General features: G+C 46.6%; 1 protein-coding gene across 1 annotated transcript; it reads right to left on the bottom strand.

Moving 5' to 3' along the window:
• Positions 1–1934: 1934 nt before the first annotated feature.
• LOC125314611 lies at positions 1935–2844 on the bottom strand. The gene is made up of 2 exons (XM_048277392.1): positions 2126–2844; positions 1935–1980 (listed from the first exon to the last, which is right to left on the bottom strand). The coding sequence occupies exons 1-2, from the start codon at positions 2842–2844 to the stop codon at positions 1935–1937; spliced, it is 765 nt and encodes a 254-aa protein (XP_048133349.1).
• Between the last annotated feature and the right edge of the window lie 14001 nt (positions 2845–16845).

Raw genomic sequence — 16845 nt, 5'->3', positions numbered from 1 at the left:
ACACTAATTTTGTTCTCACTTCACTCGGTCTCAGAGTGTATCGGGAATGTGTTTATGTGGGGCTTGTTTTTCATCCTAAGCACTCTCACTTGGCAATCTCAATACCTCCGCTTCATTTGGTAAAAATCATCTCATCAGATGAACCTGCGCAGGAAATTTTAGTACTAGATGCATGTATGCATGAACGAACGCACCCGTTCGGTGAACGTGGATTTTTTTTTTTTTTATGCTTTACCGATTGAACATTTAATATAATCCAGTTGGGGATGAAACATTTGAACAGTCATGCTTCTTGCAACATTTTTAGGAGAGGGATACTTACCCGGGCTGCAAAGACCGGTTGACCCTTTGTGTTCATTCTTCCGAGGATCCGTGCTAACAGAGCATCTTGGGATTTTACGAACTGTCCCATTCTCGGAAGTTACCAAAAGAATTTGGTGCATTATTGTAGTAATTGGTGTGGCAAGGGCACTTCTCAAGATGGATAGCGACGCAGTTCTTTGCTTGCTCAATCGTCCCGATTTCGTTCCGTGAAAATGCTCCCCTTCTCTTGCAAAAAAATAAAAGAGGTGCAAAAAGTTTTTATTATTGCAAAAAATGAAGTGAGTGCAAAAAGTTTTTTATTTTATTTTATTTTATTTACAAGGGAGCCCCCCCATTTTTACAATGGGGCTCACTGGGATGCCATTCCCGGGGTTGGAACCCCGGTCGCATCCGGACCGCCTTCATTCCCCAACCACCAAGCCGCGGCGCTATTGGCGTCAAATGGGGGTTTCGCTTTTATTTAAGCGATCCCACCGAAGCGAGGCGCGGCTTTCCATGCAACTTCGGGCGTCGGTCACTTGCCGATTTCCTTTACTTAAAGCGCTCCAGATTAAGTTAATCCAATTATTTGGCTCGGGTTCGTTGAGTATCACACCTAAATCTGCAACACATATATGATATGCATGTATGCATGATATGCATGATGCTTGCAATTACGGTGACTCGGATCTACACGGGAAAAGGCCATCAGAGCCTTTGATTTTATTCATGGGAAATACTTCTTCACTATATCGGCATTTACGGGGCTCGACCGGACACGGCCGTCCATCTCGCCTAAAATCAACGCGCCACCGGGGAGGACTTTCTTGATCAGATATGGCCCTTCATAGTTTGGCGTGAACTTGCCTCCGGGTGCGGTATAAATGCCAATCTCTTCTTCAGCACCAAGTCACCGATCTCGAAAAGCCGGGGACGAACTTTACGGTTGAACGACTTTGCCACACGCTTCTGGTAACACCGACCGTGACGGATAGCCTGCAGTCTTTTCTCGTCGATCATATTCAACTGTTCATATCTCTGTTGAATCCACTCTGCTTCTGATAGTTTCAACTGTGATAGAATCTCGAGTGATGGAATCTCTGTTTCCACTGGTAGCACCGCTTCCATGCCATATACCAACGAGAAAGGAGTTGCCCCGGTTGAAGTGCGGATCGACGTCCGGTATGCCATCAATGCATAGGGGAGTCTCTCATGCCAATCCCGATAATTCTCTGCTGTCTTGGATAGAATCTTCTTGATGTTCTTGTTTGCCGCTTCTACCGCACCATTCATCTGCGGGCGGTAAGGCAAAGAATTCAAATGCTGGACGCGAAACTCACCAAGAACCTCGTCAACCACCTTGTTGTTGAGGTTTGAACCGTTGTCGATGATTATAGCCTCCGGCGCTCCATATCGGGCAAAGATATCTCGACGCAAGAACCTAGCCACGTTCTTCGCTGTGACATTGGCATATGAACTCGCTTCAATCCACTTTGAGAAGTAGTCAATTGCCACAAGTATAAAACGATGTCCGTTTGAAGCTTTGGGATTAATTGGCCCTATGACGTCGATCCCCCACATTGAGAAAGGCCACGCCTCGGACATCCGGTGCAATTCATTGGGAGGAGCAGCTATTCTATCTCCATAGACCCGACAACGATGGCAGGAACGAACATGCTGAATACAATCGGCTTCCAAGGTGAGCCAGTAATATCCCAATCTCATGATCTTCTTACTCGGCAGGTGGCCATTCATATGGGGGCCACATTCACCCTCATGGATTTCGGTCATCAACCGATTGGCTTCCTTGGCATCAACGTACCTCGGGAGAACGGAGTCGTATGACCTCTTGTACAACGTATCGCCGCCGAGGAAAAACTTTGCAGACAGTTTCATCGGATATTTCCTGTCACCTGCTTCACTGCCCTTAGGAAATTTTCTAGTCTGCAGGTAGACCTTAATGTCTTGATACCATGGCTCTCCATCCGCCTCTTCTTCTATTAGCATGGAGTAAGCAGAATGCTTCAAGATTTCGATTCTCAATGGCTCAATGTCCGAACCTGCAGTCACTTGGAACATTGAGGATAGGGTAGCCAACGCGTCTGCGAACCGGTTCTGGGCTGCGGGAAGATACTCGAACGCTATCTCATCGAACTCTTCGATTATATCTTCCGAAAACTCGTGATATGGGATCAACTTTGGGTCACGAGTTTTCCATTTGCCTTCTGTCCGAAGGAAAATGAGGGCAGAGTCGCCATAAACTTGCGGTCTCCGAATTTCCATCTCCACGGCAACCCGCAGCCCGAGAATGCATGCTTCGTATTCAGCGATGTTATTGGTGCACGGAAACAATAACTTGGCGGCTCTTGGATAGTGCTGGCCATCCGGGGAGATAAGGGATCGCCCTGTGCCGGATCCGGATAAGTTAACGGCCCCGTCGAAGTACATGACCCACTTTTCTCGCGTAACCCGTAAAACACGATCATCGAGAGGATCTATCCCACCTTCGATCCGTGATCCCGCAGCATTTTCTGCTAACATATCTGCTATTGCTCGACCTTTCACTTACTTCTATGTCATGGTCCGCACATCGAACTCGGAAATAAGAATCTGCCACTTGGCCAATTTGCCAACCAACGCCGGCTTTTCTAGCAGATATTTGATGGGATCTCATTCGGTGGTTAACATAATCCGATGGTGAAGGGTATCTTGCCGCGATGCATGTAATACCCAAACTAAAGCTACGCAAGTCTTCTCGACCTCCGAGTAATTAGCTTGAGAATCAGAGAATTTCTTGCTGAGATAGTATATCGCGCATTCCTTTCCATCCGATGGTCTTTTACGCACCAATACAGCTCCCAAGGACTCCTTGTGGATGGTTAGATAAAGGATTAGAGGTACACCAGGAACAGGCGGAACCGGAACGGGGGAATGGGTCGGATAATGCTGAATTTTCAGGAAAGCGGTCTGACATTCAATATCCCATACAATCTTTGCATTCTTCTTGAGAAGCTTGAAAAATGGCCTGGCGATCTCTGATAACCGAGATATAAATCTTGCCACATAGTTCAATCTCCCTAGCAAACTGCGAACTTCTTTCACAGAAGACGGGGGTCGCGGCTCGCATATGGCTTTCACCTTGGACGGATCAATCTCAATGCCCCTACTACTGACCATGAAGCCCAATAATTTCCCGGACCTTGCTCCAAATACGCACTTTGCGGGATTGAAGCGTAAGCGGTATTTACGTAGGCGCTCGAATAGCTTGCGGAGAATCGCAACATGGTCTTCGCCTAATCTTGACTTCGCGATCATGTCATCGACGTATACTTCAATTTCATTGTGCATCATATCATGGAACAAGGCTACCATGGCTCTTTGATACGTGGCACCCGCATTTTTCAAGCCGAAAGGCATGACTCTATAGCAAAAAGTTCCCCATGGGGTTATAAAAGAAGTTTTGCTTCTGTCTTCTTCTTTCATCCGAATCTGGTTATAACCGGAAAAACCATCCATGAAGGAGAAAAGCTCAAACCCAGCCGTACTATCAACTAGCACGTCAATATGCGGGAGCGGGAAGTCATCTTTGGGGCTGGCCTTATTTAGATCACGGTAGTCAACGCACACCCCGACTCTCCCGTCCTTCTTCGTCACAGGGACGATATTCGCTATCCAGTCCGGGTAATGAGCGACTTCAATGAAATTGACTTTCGGGAGCTTCATTACTTCCTCCTCAATCTTTTTAGACAACTCGGGTTTTGTCCTTCTCAACCGTTGCTTCTTCGGCGGTATATCCGGGTTAGTCGGTAGTGCATGTTGCACGATATCCGGATCCAATCCTGGCATGTCGGTGTACGACCAGGCGAAGACATCCCGAAACTCTTGAAGAAGACTGACCAATCTGGTGACTTCTGTTTCCTGTAACCTTGCCCCGATTTTGGTCTCTCGGATATTGTCTTCGATACCCAAATTCACTGTCACCGTCGTTTCGTCTGCATCAACGGCTTTGACTCCTCGTGGCGACTCCATTCGATCTTAATCCCTTTCGGTTCTTCACTATCGCTGCCTGAATCGAAGAATCGTCGTTTGGCGAGTCCGAGTCACATGTGCTCTTATTATGAATATGAAGAATGCTATGCACGAGACACGATGCGAAAAGGTTAATTCATTTCAATGACATATAAACAAGAAGCAGAAAAGTGTGTTTTTGAAAACAGATTTGCAACAACATTTTTCAAATGGGTAAGCTCAGGGAAATGCCCTCATATCATCGGGTCATCCGGATTTTTTTTGCAAAAAGTCAAAACTAGGAAGCGTGTGAAAGTCCGGTCCTCGGGATTATACTTAGGCTCATAATTGCATCGTCATGGGGCCGGCAGTATACTTTCACACGTCCTTAATAAACATGTGCTCGTTTTATTTAACCGGGAGTCGCATTACAACATGTACTTCCCCCAAGCTAACGGCTCGAGACACGGGGGTATCAAAAAAACGGTTAGCACATCAGAAACACAGTCCTTGGCGGGAGGGGGAAAAACATATGTACATAACAAAAAATAGACAAACCCACGACCCTACTTTGGAGAGTTAGGGAACCTGGGCGATGACTCCACTTCCTTAGATGCAGTGGCACATGCGAAAGGCTCCTCGGGAATGATCTTCTGAGAGTTGGATGGCTTATCCTTAGGAGTCTGCGATTCAAAGAAGTCGTCAATGTCGGTAGGTGTGATGTTGGTGTTAGCAACGGGCTCTTGAGCAATTTGTGCTATCCCTTCTAAGTTGGAGAGGCTTGTGTCCTCTAGCATTACAGGCGGGAGAGGAAAAAGCGGCTTGGGGGGATTTCTGATGGATCGACTACGAGAACCCTCGCCTACCACCGGGCGGACAGCATCATCCATATGACCTTCTTGGTTGCCACGACTTCCTCGATCGTATCGACTACTTCGGAGGGGAAATGAGTAGGGACTAATTGCAGCACGACGTCTGCGTCGAAGCAAACGGACGGTGGGACCGTTGGGTTGGTTGCGAACTCCTAAATATCCAAGTCTAGAAGGACTGTTATCCGGTTCTCAAGAATGGACTCCGTGGAAGTAAGGTCCTTGTGGCCTTCGTCCTCAAGCTGGTAACTACTTAGATTCTCTTTAATAGTCGGGTGCGCCACAACAGGCTCTGCTATACGGATGAATGTCTCATTCAAATCTGGCATTATTTTAGGGACGATCGCATCATCGGGAGCGACCTCTTCGATGTCAATAGGTCGTTTCGCTTCAATCAGAGCGATCGCTTCTTCGATGGACTCCAATGTGTCGAACTCATCCCCCCACTCGCTCCAATAAGGTCGTGTCTCGAGGACGGGCTCCTCAAAGAACCAAGGCGGGGGTGAATACTTAACCAGAAAATCATATCCGCCACTCGGTTGCCCCAAGGTATCCACTATTTCTCCCGCAGCATGCGCGTTTCGCAAAAACTCTTGATCCCAGTAGTGCCGGTTCCACGGAGAATCGGCTTCTCGGTCATGACCTTCATCCGGCTGAGTTGGTGCCATTTCGGGTACAATCGCATCCTCAGGCTCGGCTAACAAGTTGTCGGGCTCAATCGCGACCGTCTCCATGTTTGCCATTATGGACTCGAATGGGCTCGACTGGACATATATGAGTATTTCGATCGATCAATGAACGCAACAAAAACATAACTGAAAGAAATGGAAAAAAATTGGACAAAGCAGAGATTATACTCACAGTGGTTGGTGAATGCTATTTGTTAATAACATAAACACACGCATGCTAACAATGAGGTTTGACACATAAAGGGTAGGGTAGAATAATAGCTAAAGGCTCCCACCACAACGGAATGATGTACCGCCCCCAAAAATGCTGACAAGATAATCGGGTCGGGGCACACATTTCGAGATGATGAGCGGGATCAGAAATGATCGTGCCATTTGCGGACTTGCGTATGGCCCAATCTATTTCTGATACCTCCTAAGGGTTTCCTGGGGTCGCGATCCGGGTTTGACCACTGGATGTGTGTGCAAAAAGTGTAGTGTATGAAAAACATGTATAGCGGGGTATATCAAACACCGCTTCTATATACATATAGAAAACATACATTCCCACAACTCCCCGCAAAACAAATATGTCAACAATCACTCCGCCCCTTATGACTCCCAAACCCGTAAGAACATCTAATCACAAAATTAGTAGATTAACCTGATTTTTCTACCAACACAGCAAAATGGTGATCAAATTAGAAAATAATCAGCTGGTTATTACGGCCTAAGTCTACATAGATTTTTAACCTATTTCTCCCCAGCGGAGTCGCCAAGCAGTCGCGACCTCGCCTTCGGCCTCCCCGAGAGGGTCCAACGAGGTTTAGAGGTATTGCCATAGATCGATGGCGTGGACTCTCCCAAGTCCTACCTCGCGTGACATTGGATTTTTCTTTTTTATTGATTAGCAAATTAAAATGCTATTAAGAGTCGCCACTAGCCTATTGGGGTCGGCTAGAAACCAATCGAGACACGGGAGGGTTATCTCGATTCCTACGCAACAAGAGCTTCTAAGTTCGGGGACTTGTTTACGCTAATTAGAAAATTAGCGCCCTTTCGGTACCTAACCGGTTGATATTTCCTAAGTTGACCACACATTCCGCATATCATTTTAGGCTCATCGGGTATCTAACCAGTACTAAATGATCATGCATAATGTTTTTCTGTCATTTCGTGCAATTACCTATTTATCCTTAACCTAGCATATAGGGAAAGCGATTAATAGGCAATTTTTCAAAAGACAGTGTTATAAACACTCAATTAGATAAATATGCCAAATAAAGATCGGGATAAGCACATGCGGACCAAATCTATGATGGCGATATTTAAACAAACAATTTCGACGCGAAGGTCGAATTACAACGATTATCGAGCCGGATTTGGACATCGGTCTTCAATCAACGCCAATTTTAGGCTTAAAATTCACATTAGGGGTAAAAAGGTCCAAGAAACCATTTTTCTAATTTTCTGAAATTTTTATGATTGTTTTTTTAATTTTTATTTTTTTTGAATTTTTGAATTTTTTATTATTTTTTATTATTATTTTTTTTTATTAATAAGGGACCGGGTCCGGGTAAGGTTCTCGGACCCGGGCCTGGATCGAGCCGTCGGACCTGTTCGGGCCCGGGAGAGAGGACCCGAACCGGGCCCGATTGACATAAAGGAAAATAGGCCCACTTTTCCTTTTTTGACCGAACCCGGTCTAAAAATCCTTCCGGCCCAACTCATTCTTCTCTTTTTTTCTCAGCCCACTCGAACAGCCCACGTGGCCCACAACTTTAACTTCCCGCAATAAAATAGCCTCAGCCCAAATTCCTCTTCTTCTTCTCCTTTTTTACGCCCAACTTCTCCTCTTCTTCTTCTCCTTTTTACACCAGCCCAACTTCTCCTCTTTTCCCCACGCCAACCCAGCTCTTCTTTTTCTTCTTCTTATTTTTTTACCCTCCTCAAGTCGTTTGATCAACCCACGAACAGCCCACAAAAACGCGATTCAGCCTCCCACCCCATTTTTACTATTCATCGTCTTCTTCGTGCGCGATTTTCTCTCCGTGACTCCGACGACGACGCCACGCCAATCCGACGCCAACAACCTTCGTTCGTCCATGTCGCCGCACCGCCAAGATCCGCTCATCTCGCCGTCGCCGCCGCCGAGTTTCGCTCACGCTAGTCCGTGTTCGTGTGCCGCACCGCTCACGCACGCGTTGCATTCGGTTCACGCATGCGTCGCGTCCGCCCAAGCTTGCATTCCCTCGGCCTCTACCTTCCGCCGGCGCCCGAACCCACGTCGTTTCGGTTCGGACTAGCGTCGCCTACGGTTGCCGTTGCGCCAACTAAGCCCGAGCTCGTTGATTCTTTTCACGAGATGGGGATGCTCATCGGTGGTCTCCCGATCGTCGGCCCAACGCCTAGCTCTTGAAAATCTCGCCCAACACGGGCCGACGAACCAACACCGCCCTAGCTTCCGTCACCTGCGCTTATGATTTGAACCTCCTCATGCGCCGGAATCTCGCCGGACCTTGAACCATTTAACCGGTCCCTTCCCAAAGCGGCTCCAAAGTCTCACCATGAAACCCCGGAGAATCGACGACCCCCAACAACGAGCTCAGTAGAGGTTCAAAACTACCATCGCTACTCCATTTCACACGGCTGAACCCCTCCGAATGGTCATCCACTCAAAAGACCGTCCATAGTTCGAAACCAAACAAAGACATTAAACTACCAATCAAAGCAAACAAGTGCAGCCAAGTGACGGACCGAGAAAAAGAGTCGAAAACTTGCGATCGGACATGGGTATTATAGTTAAAACAGACCAAGAACTCAATAGCAAGACCCGTAGCGGCCGAAACAACACGGTGGCCCAAGGCTTGCCGGTCCGAGAAATAGAAACTCTCGGCCCGGCGAGCTGCGAGGATGAAATGGGGACCACCAAGATCGAGAGAGGGGGCCAACCTTTACGAACGAAATCACGGGTTCGCGGGTGACTTCTCGGAGATCGGCAGCTGCGCTCTTGTTCTCCTTAAGTTTCCTTCGCACCCCTTCTTCCTCCCTTTTTTTTCGACCGAACCCCTTTCTTCCCGGAGCCGAACCAACGAACCAGCCAACCCGGTGCCTGCCCTCCTCCTCTTCTTTTTATGCAAGTCTTGCCTTCTTCAGCAAGCTTGCTTGTGTGGATAGGAGTGAAAAAACGGATGATGTAGACGTGGGTAGGTGATTAGCATGTGAAGTGAATGGTGAAAATGTGAGTGACGTGAAGCTTGTGCAGAATATGAGTGCACGTGAGGGAGTGACATGAGTGGGTGGGGTATGTTCACGTATGGAAGGGCTGAAGAGAAAAGATTAAAAGAGAGAGATGGGCTGTGGGGGGGAGGAAACAAAACAAAGATGGGCTGAAGAAAAATGAGAAAGGGAGATGGGCTGAGAAATAAAAGGAAAAGGTGGGCTGAGGAAGAGAATTGCCCAACCTGGCCGCACGTGGGTGGGCTACGCGTGAGAACAAAATAAAAAGTCGTGGGCTCGAGTTTGGGCCCGAATCGAGCCGGCCCGAATTGATTGATTTTTTTTTCTTTAAACGAAATAAAATAATAAAATAAAATTTGAATTTTGAAATTTTTTTTTATTCTATATTACAACAACAAAATATGCATATTCAATAGCTTATCATTTCATTTATTTATTTATTTATTATTATTTTTTGCTCCCTTTCTCTTTCTTTTTTTTTCTTTTTTTTTTTTTTTTTTAAGTAGTTATATATATTTTTTACTTTTCTATTTTGTAATAAGACGAAAATAAATTAGACGTGTCATTATTTAATAAAAATATATATATAACACGGGGAACGCCAAAATTAGGTGTCAACAAAGATATACCGAAAACGGCATTCGGGACGCGTTATGGACACTATGAGTTCACGGTGATGCCGTTTGGTCCGACGAATGCTCCTGCTGCTTTTATGGACCCGATGAACAGAGTTTTTAAGGAATTCTTGGATCGCTTCGTCATCGTGTTCATAGACGATATCCTGGTGTACTCGAAGAGTTCCGAGGACCATGAACAACACCCGAGAGTAGTATTGGAGACTTTGAGATTGCATCGGCTTTTCGCCAAGCTCGGTAAGTGTGAGTTTTGGTTGGCTCATGTGGCATTCTTGGGCCACGTGGTTTCTGGTGAGGGTATTGCGGTAGATCCGTCTAAGATTGAGGCGATCATGGATTGGCCAAGACCGACGACGAGAATCGAAATTAGAGGCTTCTTGGGATTGGCGGGCTACTATAGGTGATTCATGGAAAAGTTTTCAGCTATAGCCTCGCCTATGACTAAGCTGTTGAAGAAAGATGTGAAGTATGAATGGACGGACCGGTGTGAGCGTAGTTTTCAAGAGCTTAAGCATAAGGCGACTACGGCTCCCGTGTTGACTATTCCGTCCGGTCCCGGAGGATTCGAGATATATAGTGACGCGTCTCTCGGAGGTCTGGGTTACATGCTAATGCAACATAGAAGGGTAGTAGCATATGCGTCTCGCCGATTGAGACCCCATGAGTTGAACTATCCGACGCACGACTTGGAGTTAGTCGCGGTCGTGTTCGCCCTGAAGATTTGGAGGCATTATCCGATCGGAGAAAGTTTCCAAGTGTATACCGATCATCAGAGCCTAAAGTATCTGTTCTCTCAGAAAGACTTGAATATGAGGCAGCATCGATGGATGGAGCTGCTCAAGGATTATGATCGCGAGATACTGTATCATCCAGGCAAGGCGAATAAGGTTGCAGATGCCCCGAGTAGAAAATCAGCGATTGCTCAATTATGTGTTAATGAATGGCGTCCGCTTGAGCAAGTGAGAGACTCGGACTTCAAGTTGGAGATTAGTCATCTGTCGAGCCTAGTGGCTACTTTGAGAATCGAGCCAGAAGTGTAAGTGAGAATAAAGACCTTACGATCGACGGACCCTACTGTTCGGAAGATTCTTCAAGAAGACTCGGCTAAGCGAAGAGTCGATTTTCAAGTGGCCGAGGATGGGATATTGAAGTTTAGAGGACGTCCGGTTGTGCCGATCGATGAAAATTTAAGGGAGGATATCTTATCGGAGGCACATCGTAGCGCTTATAGTATCCATCCTGGAAGTACAAAGATGTATCGAAATTTGAAGCAACACTACTGGTGGAATGGTATGAAGGCAGATATAGCCAAGCATGTGGCTAAGTGTTTGACCTGTCGGCGGGTTAAGGCGTAACATTGTAAGCCCGGAGGGCTGTTGCAGCCATTGGAGATCCCAGAGTGGAAGTGGGAGCATATCACGATGGACTTCGTGATGGGATTGCCAAGAAGTCAAAGAGGACATGATTCGATATGGGTTGTGGTAGACAGATTGACGAAGTCGGCGCAGTTCATTCCAGTAAGAAAAGACTTCACCTTGGACAAATATGCAGATTTGTATGTGAGGCATATTGTGAGACCGCATGGAGTACCGGTGACGATCACCTCGGATCGTGATCCCAAGTTCACCGCCACATTTTGGAAGAGTCTGCAGACTACTTTAGGGACGAAGCTGCAATTTAGTACGGCCTATCACCCGCAGACGGATGGTCAATCCGAAAGGACGATATAGACTCTAGAGGATATGTTGAGAGCATGTGTCTTGGATTTTAAGGGCGATTGGGAAGAGCGATTGCATCTAGTTGAGTTCGCCTACAACAACGATTATCAGCAAAGTATAAAGATGGCGCCATTTGAAGCATTGTATGGTAGAGCGTGCGGGGCGCTAGTTTATTGGGATGAAGTAGGCGAAAGAAAAATCATTGGTCCCGAGTTAGTACAGCGATCTATGGAAGGCGTCAAGGTTATCAGAGACAGACTGAGGACCGCTCGGAGTCGTCAGAAGAGCTATGCAGATAGGAGGTGCAGACCTCTAGAATTCCAAGTGGGCGATCATGTTTTTCTGAAGGTGTCGCCAATGAGAGGGACATCTCGTTTTGGTAGGAAAGGAAAATTAAGCCCTAGGTATGTCGGGCCTTTTGAGATTTTGGAGCGGATTGGAAATTTGGCGTATCATCTTGCATTGCCGCCAAGACCGGCTCGGGTGCATAATGTATTCCACGTGTCAATGTTAAGAAAGTACGAACCGGACCCCGCTCATGTCCCGAGTTATGAAGAAATTGAGCTAGATAAGCGAGCTGCGTACATGGAACAGACTGTCGGGATCGTGGATAGGAAAGAACAAGTACTCCGAAGCAAGACGATTCAGCTAGTCAAGGTGGTTTGGCAACACCACGGAACCGAAGTAGCTACATGGGAGAACGAAGAAGTTATGAAGAGTAGTTATCCGTATCTTTTTGAAGAGTCGTGATCGTATTGTAATTTCGGGGACGAAATTTCCTAAGGTGGGGAGAGTTGTGACGCCTGGGAAATTCGAACCATGTAATTTGCCTGAATTCAATAAAAAGGAAGATAATTGAATTTTAGTCGGTGCAAATTTTTGGATCGAAAGGACGAAAGTGATGAATTTGGACGAGTCCCAAAATTTTGTTCGGTTTCGATTGGGTCTCGAAACCGTGGTCACCGTAACTTAGGATTTTTAATCCTCGCGCCTAAAATTTTTCCGGACCGAACCTAGCCCGTGAAATTCCTAATTTTATTCCCTATCGGTTGAGCCAAAAATCCAATCAGTCCCAATTTGTCAAATTACGGAACCGCCCTTGGATATTATACATATAAGCCAAAAACCATTAATTTTGAGTGACTTGTGGGCCTCACCCATTCAAATCCGATCAGCCCCCTAGTCAAACCCACGTGACTTTTTCTCTCTCTCTCTCCTCCCCTCCTCTCTTTCCCGTCCGCCTCTCTCTCCTCTGTGTTGTGTGCGACCCCCTCCAGAATCGAAGACATCCCCTTCTTCCTTGGTCATTTTTGTTCGACCAACACCCCAACCATCACCACGGACCTCCAACCACCTCCGTCCGCCGCTCCGCCTCCGCCGTGAGTCGCCGCAGAGCCGCAATTCAGCCTCGGAACAGCCCCGGCGACCCACCTGCCCTGTTTTTGCGTCGCCCAGCCACCGCCTCTGTTCCGGCGCCCTCCGGCCGATTCCGGCCACCCCAAACCACCCCGAGCGACCACCCTCGACCCCACATCTTCCCCCAAGGCCACCGGAGGTTGGTCGCAGCCCGTAGAGCTCCGAACAGCCCAGAGATCACCTCCCCGTTTTTGAAATCGCCCCTGTTTTACTACACCGGTTACGTGCAGCTTGGAACCGCCGCCTCCGGCCACCTATTGTCGCCACCGGCGCCACCCACAGCTCCCCCGGAGACCCCCCGACGTTGGCCAAGCTTTTCCCCAACTTTGGACGCCCGGAACCCCCTCGGAACAGCCCGTTTCCCCTTGTTACTTGCTTGCCCTTTTTCGCCCGGGATCGCATTCACGCCGGCCGGTCACTGTTCAGGCCGGCTCAGGCCACCACCCCGAGTCCCGTGCCATCTTCCCAAAGTGTCGCCAAGTCGTTCGGGTCGTCCCGGACCGGGTTGAAGCCAAAGTTCAAGTTAGGTCGCGGGCCGCCTTTAATCGTCGTCGGGCCGGGCCGAGTTCGCGTCGCCGCCGCCCAATTTGAGTCCGCCCGAGCTTATTATAATTGTGAGTTAGCCCCTAACTCTTGGTTAGGATGCTAATTGCGTTCAGATTAGATTAATTAGATTATTAGGTATTTAGGTAGCTCGATTAGGGCCGGTTTAGGTTAGAAATTTGGTTTAGGTTCAATGGCCCTAATTGGTTAGGTTAGTCTAATTAGTTAGGATTTCATACCTAATTAGATTAGATTGGTTAATTGATCCGATTGTTTGTGTTGATTGATCGCGAGCGAGCGATAGGTTAGAGACGAGTGCGCAATTGGAATTGAAATTGGAATTAATAATTGACTGGCTGCAATTGGCTAATCGACTTATGAATTATTGGCTATGAATGCCGGATTTGAGTGCTGATTGTGTGGGGGTCCGATTAGAGTTGAATCGCCCCAAATTGTTTGATGCATCGATCAATATAAATTGCACATTCATGTGACCACGTATGAGATAAAATTGCATGTTTTTGCACGAAAACGGCCTTGGGCCAAGTATTTGAACATGCGAGTATGAGCATTCGACCTAAATCCAAGAAATGAACTGGCTGGTTGTCGAAGTGCCCGAGTGGTCACATAATGGGATAATTCCGACGATCATTGTCTTACGGTCGGTCGGTCCCGGCAATCATTGTCTTACGGTTGCTAGATGCACGTCGATCATTGTCTTCCGGTTGCTAGATGCGCGTCGGTCATTGTCTTACGGCTGTACGTTTGCCGGTCGCGGCTTGTGATGGGCCAAAGCCTTTTTAGGATTCATGTTAGCTCCGTGCCGTGTCGACAATCATTGTCTTCCGGTTGGTCAAGCGGAGTCACATGGACTATCAGACGCCGTCGTCGGAAGTAAGGGACGATGCTTGGTCCCGCCAAGAGAGCACCAAACCGACTAGTGTGCTGGACCTACGGGTCGGATCTGATAATAAATGGACTACGTGTGGTGTCCTGTGCATGCAAGTGTTGTGATGCTTTGCGGTGATGAATTGATTTGGTTGATTGATTGTTGAGTCGAGTCCGCATTGCATTACGTATGGCTTGGAGGGTAAGTTGCCTGTGATTGAAATACTTGCTTTATGCTGATGTGTTAATTTTTAGGGTGTACGAGCGAATCAACGTCCTAACCGGGCTTAGGCGTTGGCTCACCGAGATTAATTTCTCACCCCGTCGTGGTTAACAATTTTCAGGCGATCTTGAAGGCCGTGGATGATGAACCGAGAGGATGATGGTAGGATTTTTGGGAGTAGACGAAGAATTAACCTTACCCGACCTTGTGTCTTTTTGAGGTCCTAGTGAGCCGCCCCGAAGTATAGGGTTGTATATATTTTATGTAGCTCGGTAGGGTTAAGATTCGTCTGCTTGAATGTTTAATGAAATTATTTTTGTGAATTGACGGTGTTATTTTTCCTACTATGCTATCCCGTTGTTATTGTTGTCTAGGAGATTTGCACGTTCCACATGCGCCATAAATTCATAGGTCGATAGCCTACCCGGGACGCTATCATTCATGACCCGAGGCTAGTAAGGTAAGGATGTTGCGAGCTCGAGATTCGGGGCGTGACAGCATGCGTAATAAAAGATAAAACGAATGGGCCGATGATGTGCTTGGGACGTCATCCTTTTTTACGTAAGGCGTATTAGTAGGGATATTACGTACCCGAGGATTAGGATATAACATCCCTGTGCAATGTGGTATCATAGCAAGGTCAATCCGATCCATCCGGGCATGGTTTGGAGTGATAAGGAGCATTGGGATTTGGGATAGTTAGTAGGATTGAAATCCTATGCGTGTATTTATTACGTAAATTTTAAGATTGTATGCCTAAATTTTCATAAGTATTGCTTTGGGGTGAGCGGGGCCCCGTAAAGTACTTGCTCGGAGTGTAATCTATTAAACTAGTTGGTTTGAGTTTAGAACCGTTGGAAACGGTCTTTAGGATTCCAGCGCCGCTAGAGGATAAGTTGGTATCTGCTATAGGATGTTTCAAGTGTAATTTGATCGGATGCAATTTGATTATAAGTAGTCACGAGAAGATGATAGATTGGTCGTGCTAGCGATGTGTGGCTTTGATGTTATTATTAGTATGGATTGTCTTGGAGCTGCGATGGATGGTCGTCACAAAACAATTTAGCTTAACCAGTTGAATGGGCTCGGTATTAAGTTTGATGGTAATCAAGGAGGAACCTCAACTTTGTCAATTTAGTCGCTCAAGGTGATTCGTCTATTGGAGAGTGGTTGTCTAAGATACCTGGCATTTGTGGTTGACACGTCAATTGAGGAACCTAGGATAGAAGACATCGATATGATGTGTGAATTTCTCGATGTCTTTTCTCAAGAGTTACAAGAGTTGCCGCGAGAAAGGGAATTAGTGGTTGTAGTTGGGTTGACCACTAAGACGAAGCCGATCTCCAAGGCGCCTTATAGGATGGCATTGTCGGAACTTTAGGAAGCTTAAGGTACAACTGCAGGAGTAGCGGGATGAAGGATTCATCCGCCCCGGTGCACCGCTATAGGGAGCATCTATGTTGTTCTTGAGAAATAAAGATGGATCGTTGACGTGGTACATCGATTGCGGGTAGCTTAATCAAGTGATGATCAAGAACCATTATACACAGTCCAAGATAGGTGCTTTATTTGGCTAGCTGTAAGGAACTTCGATATTTTCTAAGACCGGTTTATGGACGAGAAGTCATTAGTTGAGGATCAAGAAGGAGAATATGTCGAAAATAGCATTTAAAATGCGTTATAGACATTATGAGTTTGCTGTGACGGCGTGCAGTCTGACGAATGTTTCTGCTACCTTTATGGATATAATGAATATAGTGTTCGTAGACGATAACTTGATGTACTCGAAGAGTTTTAAAGACCGTGAGCAGCATTTCAAGACTATATTGAGGACCCATAGGAGGTATAAGTACTTGCCGAGTTTAGTGGGTGCAAATTTTGGATAACTCGTGTAGCTCTCTTAGGTCGTGTGGTTTCTAGCAAAGGAATTTCAATAGATTCGGTCAAGATAGAAGCAGTCATGGGTTGGCCAAGACCACCGATAGTGATAGAGGTTTGAAGTTCCTTAGAATTGGCGGAATATTACAGGCATTTTGTGGAAAAACACTTTGCAATAGCCATGCTCTTGGTGCAATTGTTTAAGAAGGACGATGAGTCGAAATGCAAAAGACATATCGATAGGCTTGGCCTATGAAGACGGTTTGCAAAGAGACGATTGATAATTGTGGCTTATATAAGTTGGAACTTGTATAGTATTCTGATGGTTTTAGTTATTGATTTTCATTAATGGCCTTGATTAATGATATGATGAAGACTCGCAAAGAAGTGAACGAGAACCAGGAATGTTTTGTGCGTGGAGTTGAACTGGTGAACGCGTTTAAAGTTTAATGATTG

Source organism: Rhodamnia argentea, chromosome 1, assembly GCF_020921035.1.
Source record: "Rhodamnia argentea isolate NSW1041297 chromosome 1, ASM2092103v1, whole genome shotgun sequence".
NCBI classification, from domain to species: domain Eukaryota; kingdom Viridiplantae; phylum Streptophyta; class Magnoliopsida; order Myrtales; family Myrtaceae; genus Rhodamnia; species Rhodamnia argentea.
This window is presented reverse-complemented; position numbering and strand designations above follow the sequence as displayed.

Excerpts from the sequence above, each read along its gene's own strand:
- LOC125314611 (XM_048277392.1), bottom strand. The coding sequence starts at position 2,844 with ATGTTAGCAGAAAATGCTGCGGGATCACGGATCGAAGGTGGGATAGAT. Across the intron at positions 1,981-2,125 it reads TACGACTCCGTTCTCCCGAG|CATGTTCGTTCCTGCCATCG; the intron begins GTACGTTGATGC and ends GATTGTATTCAG.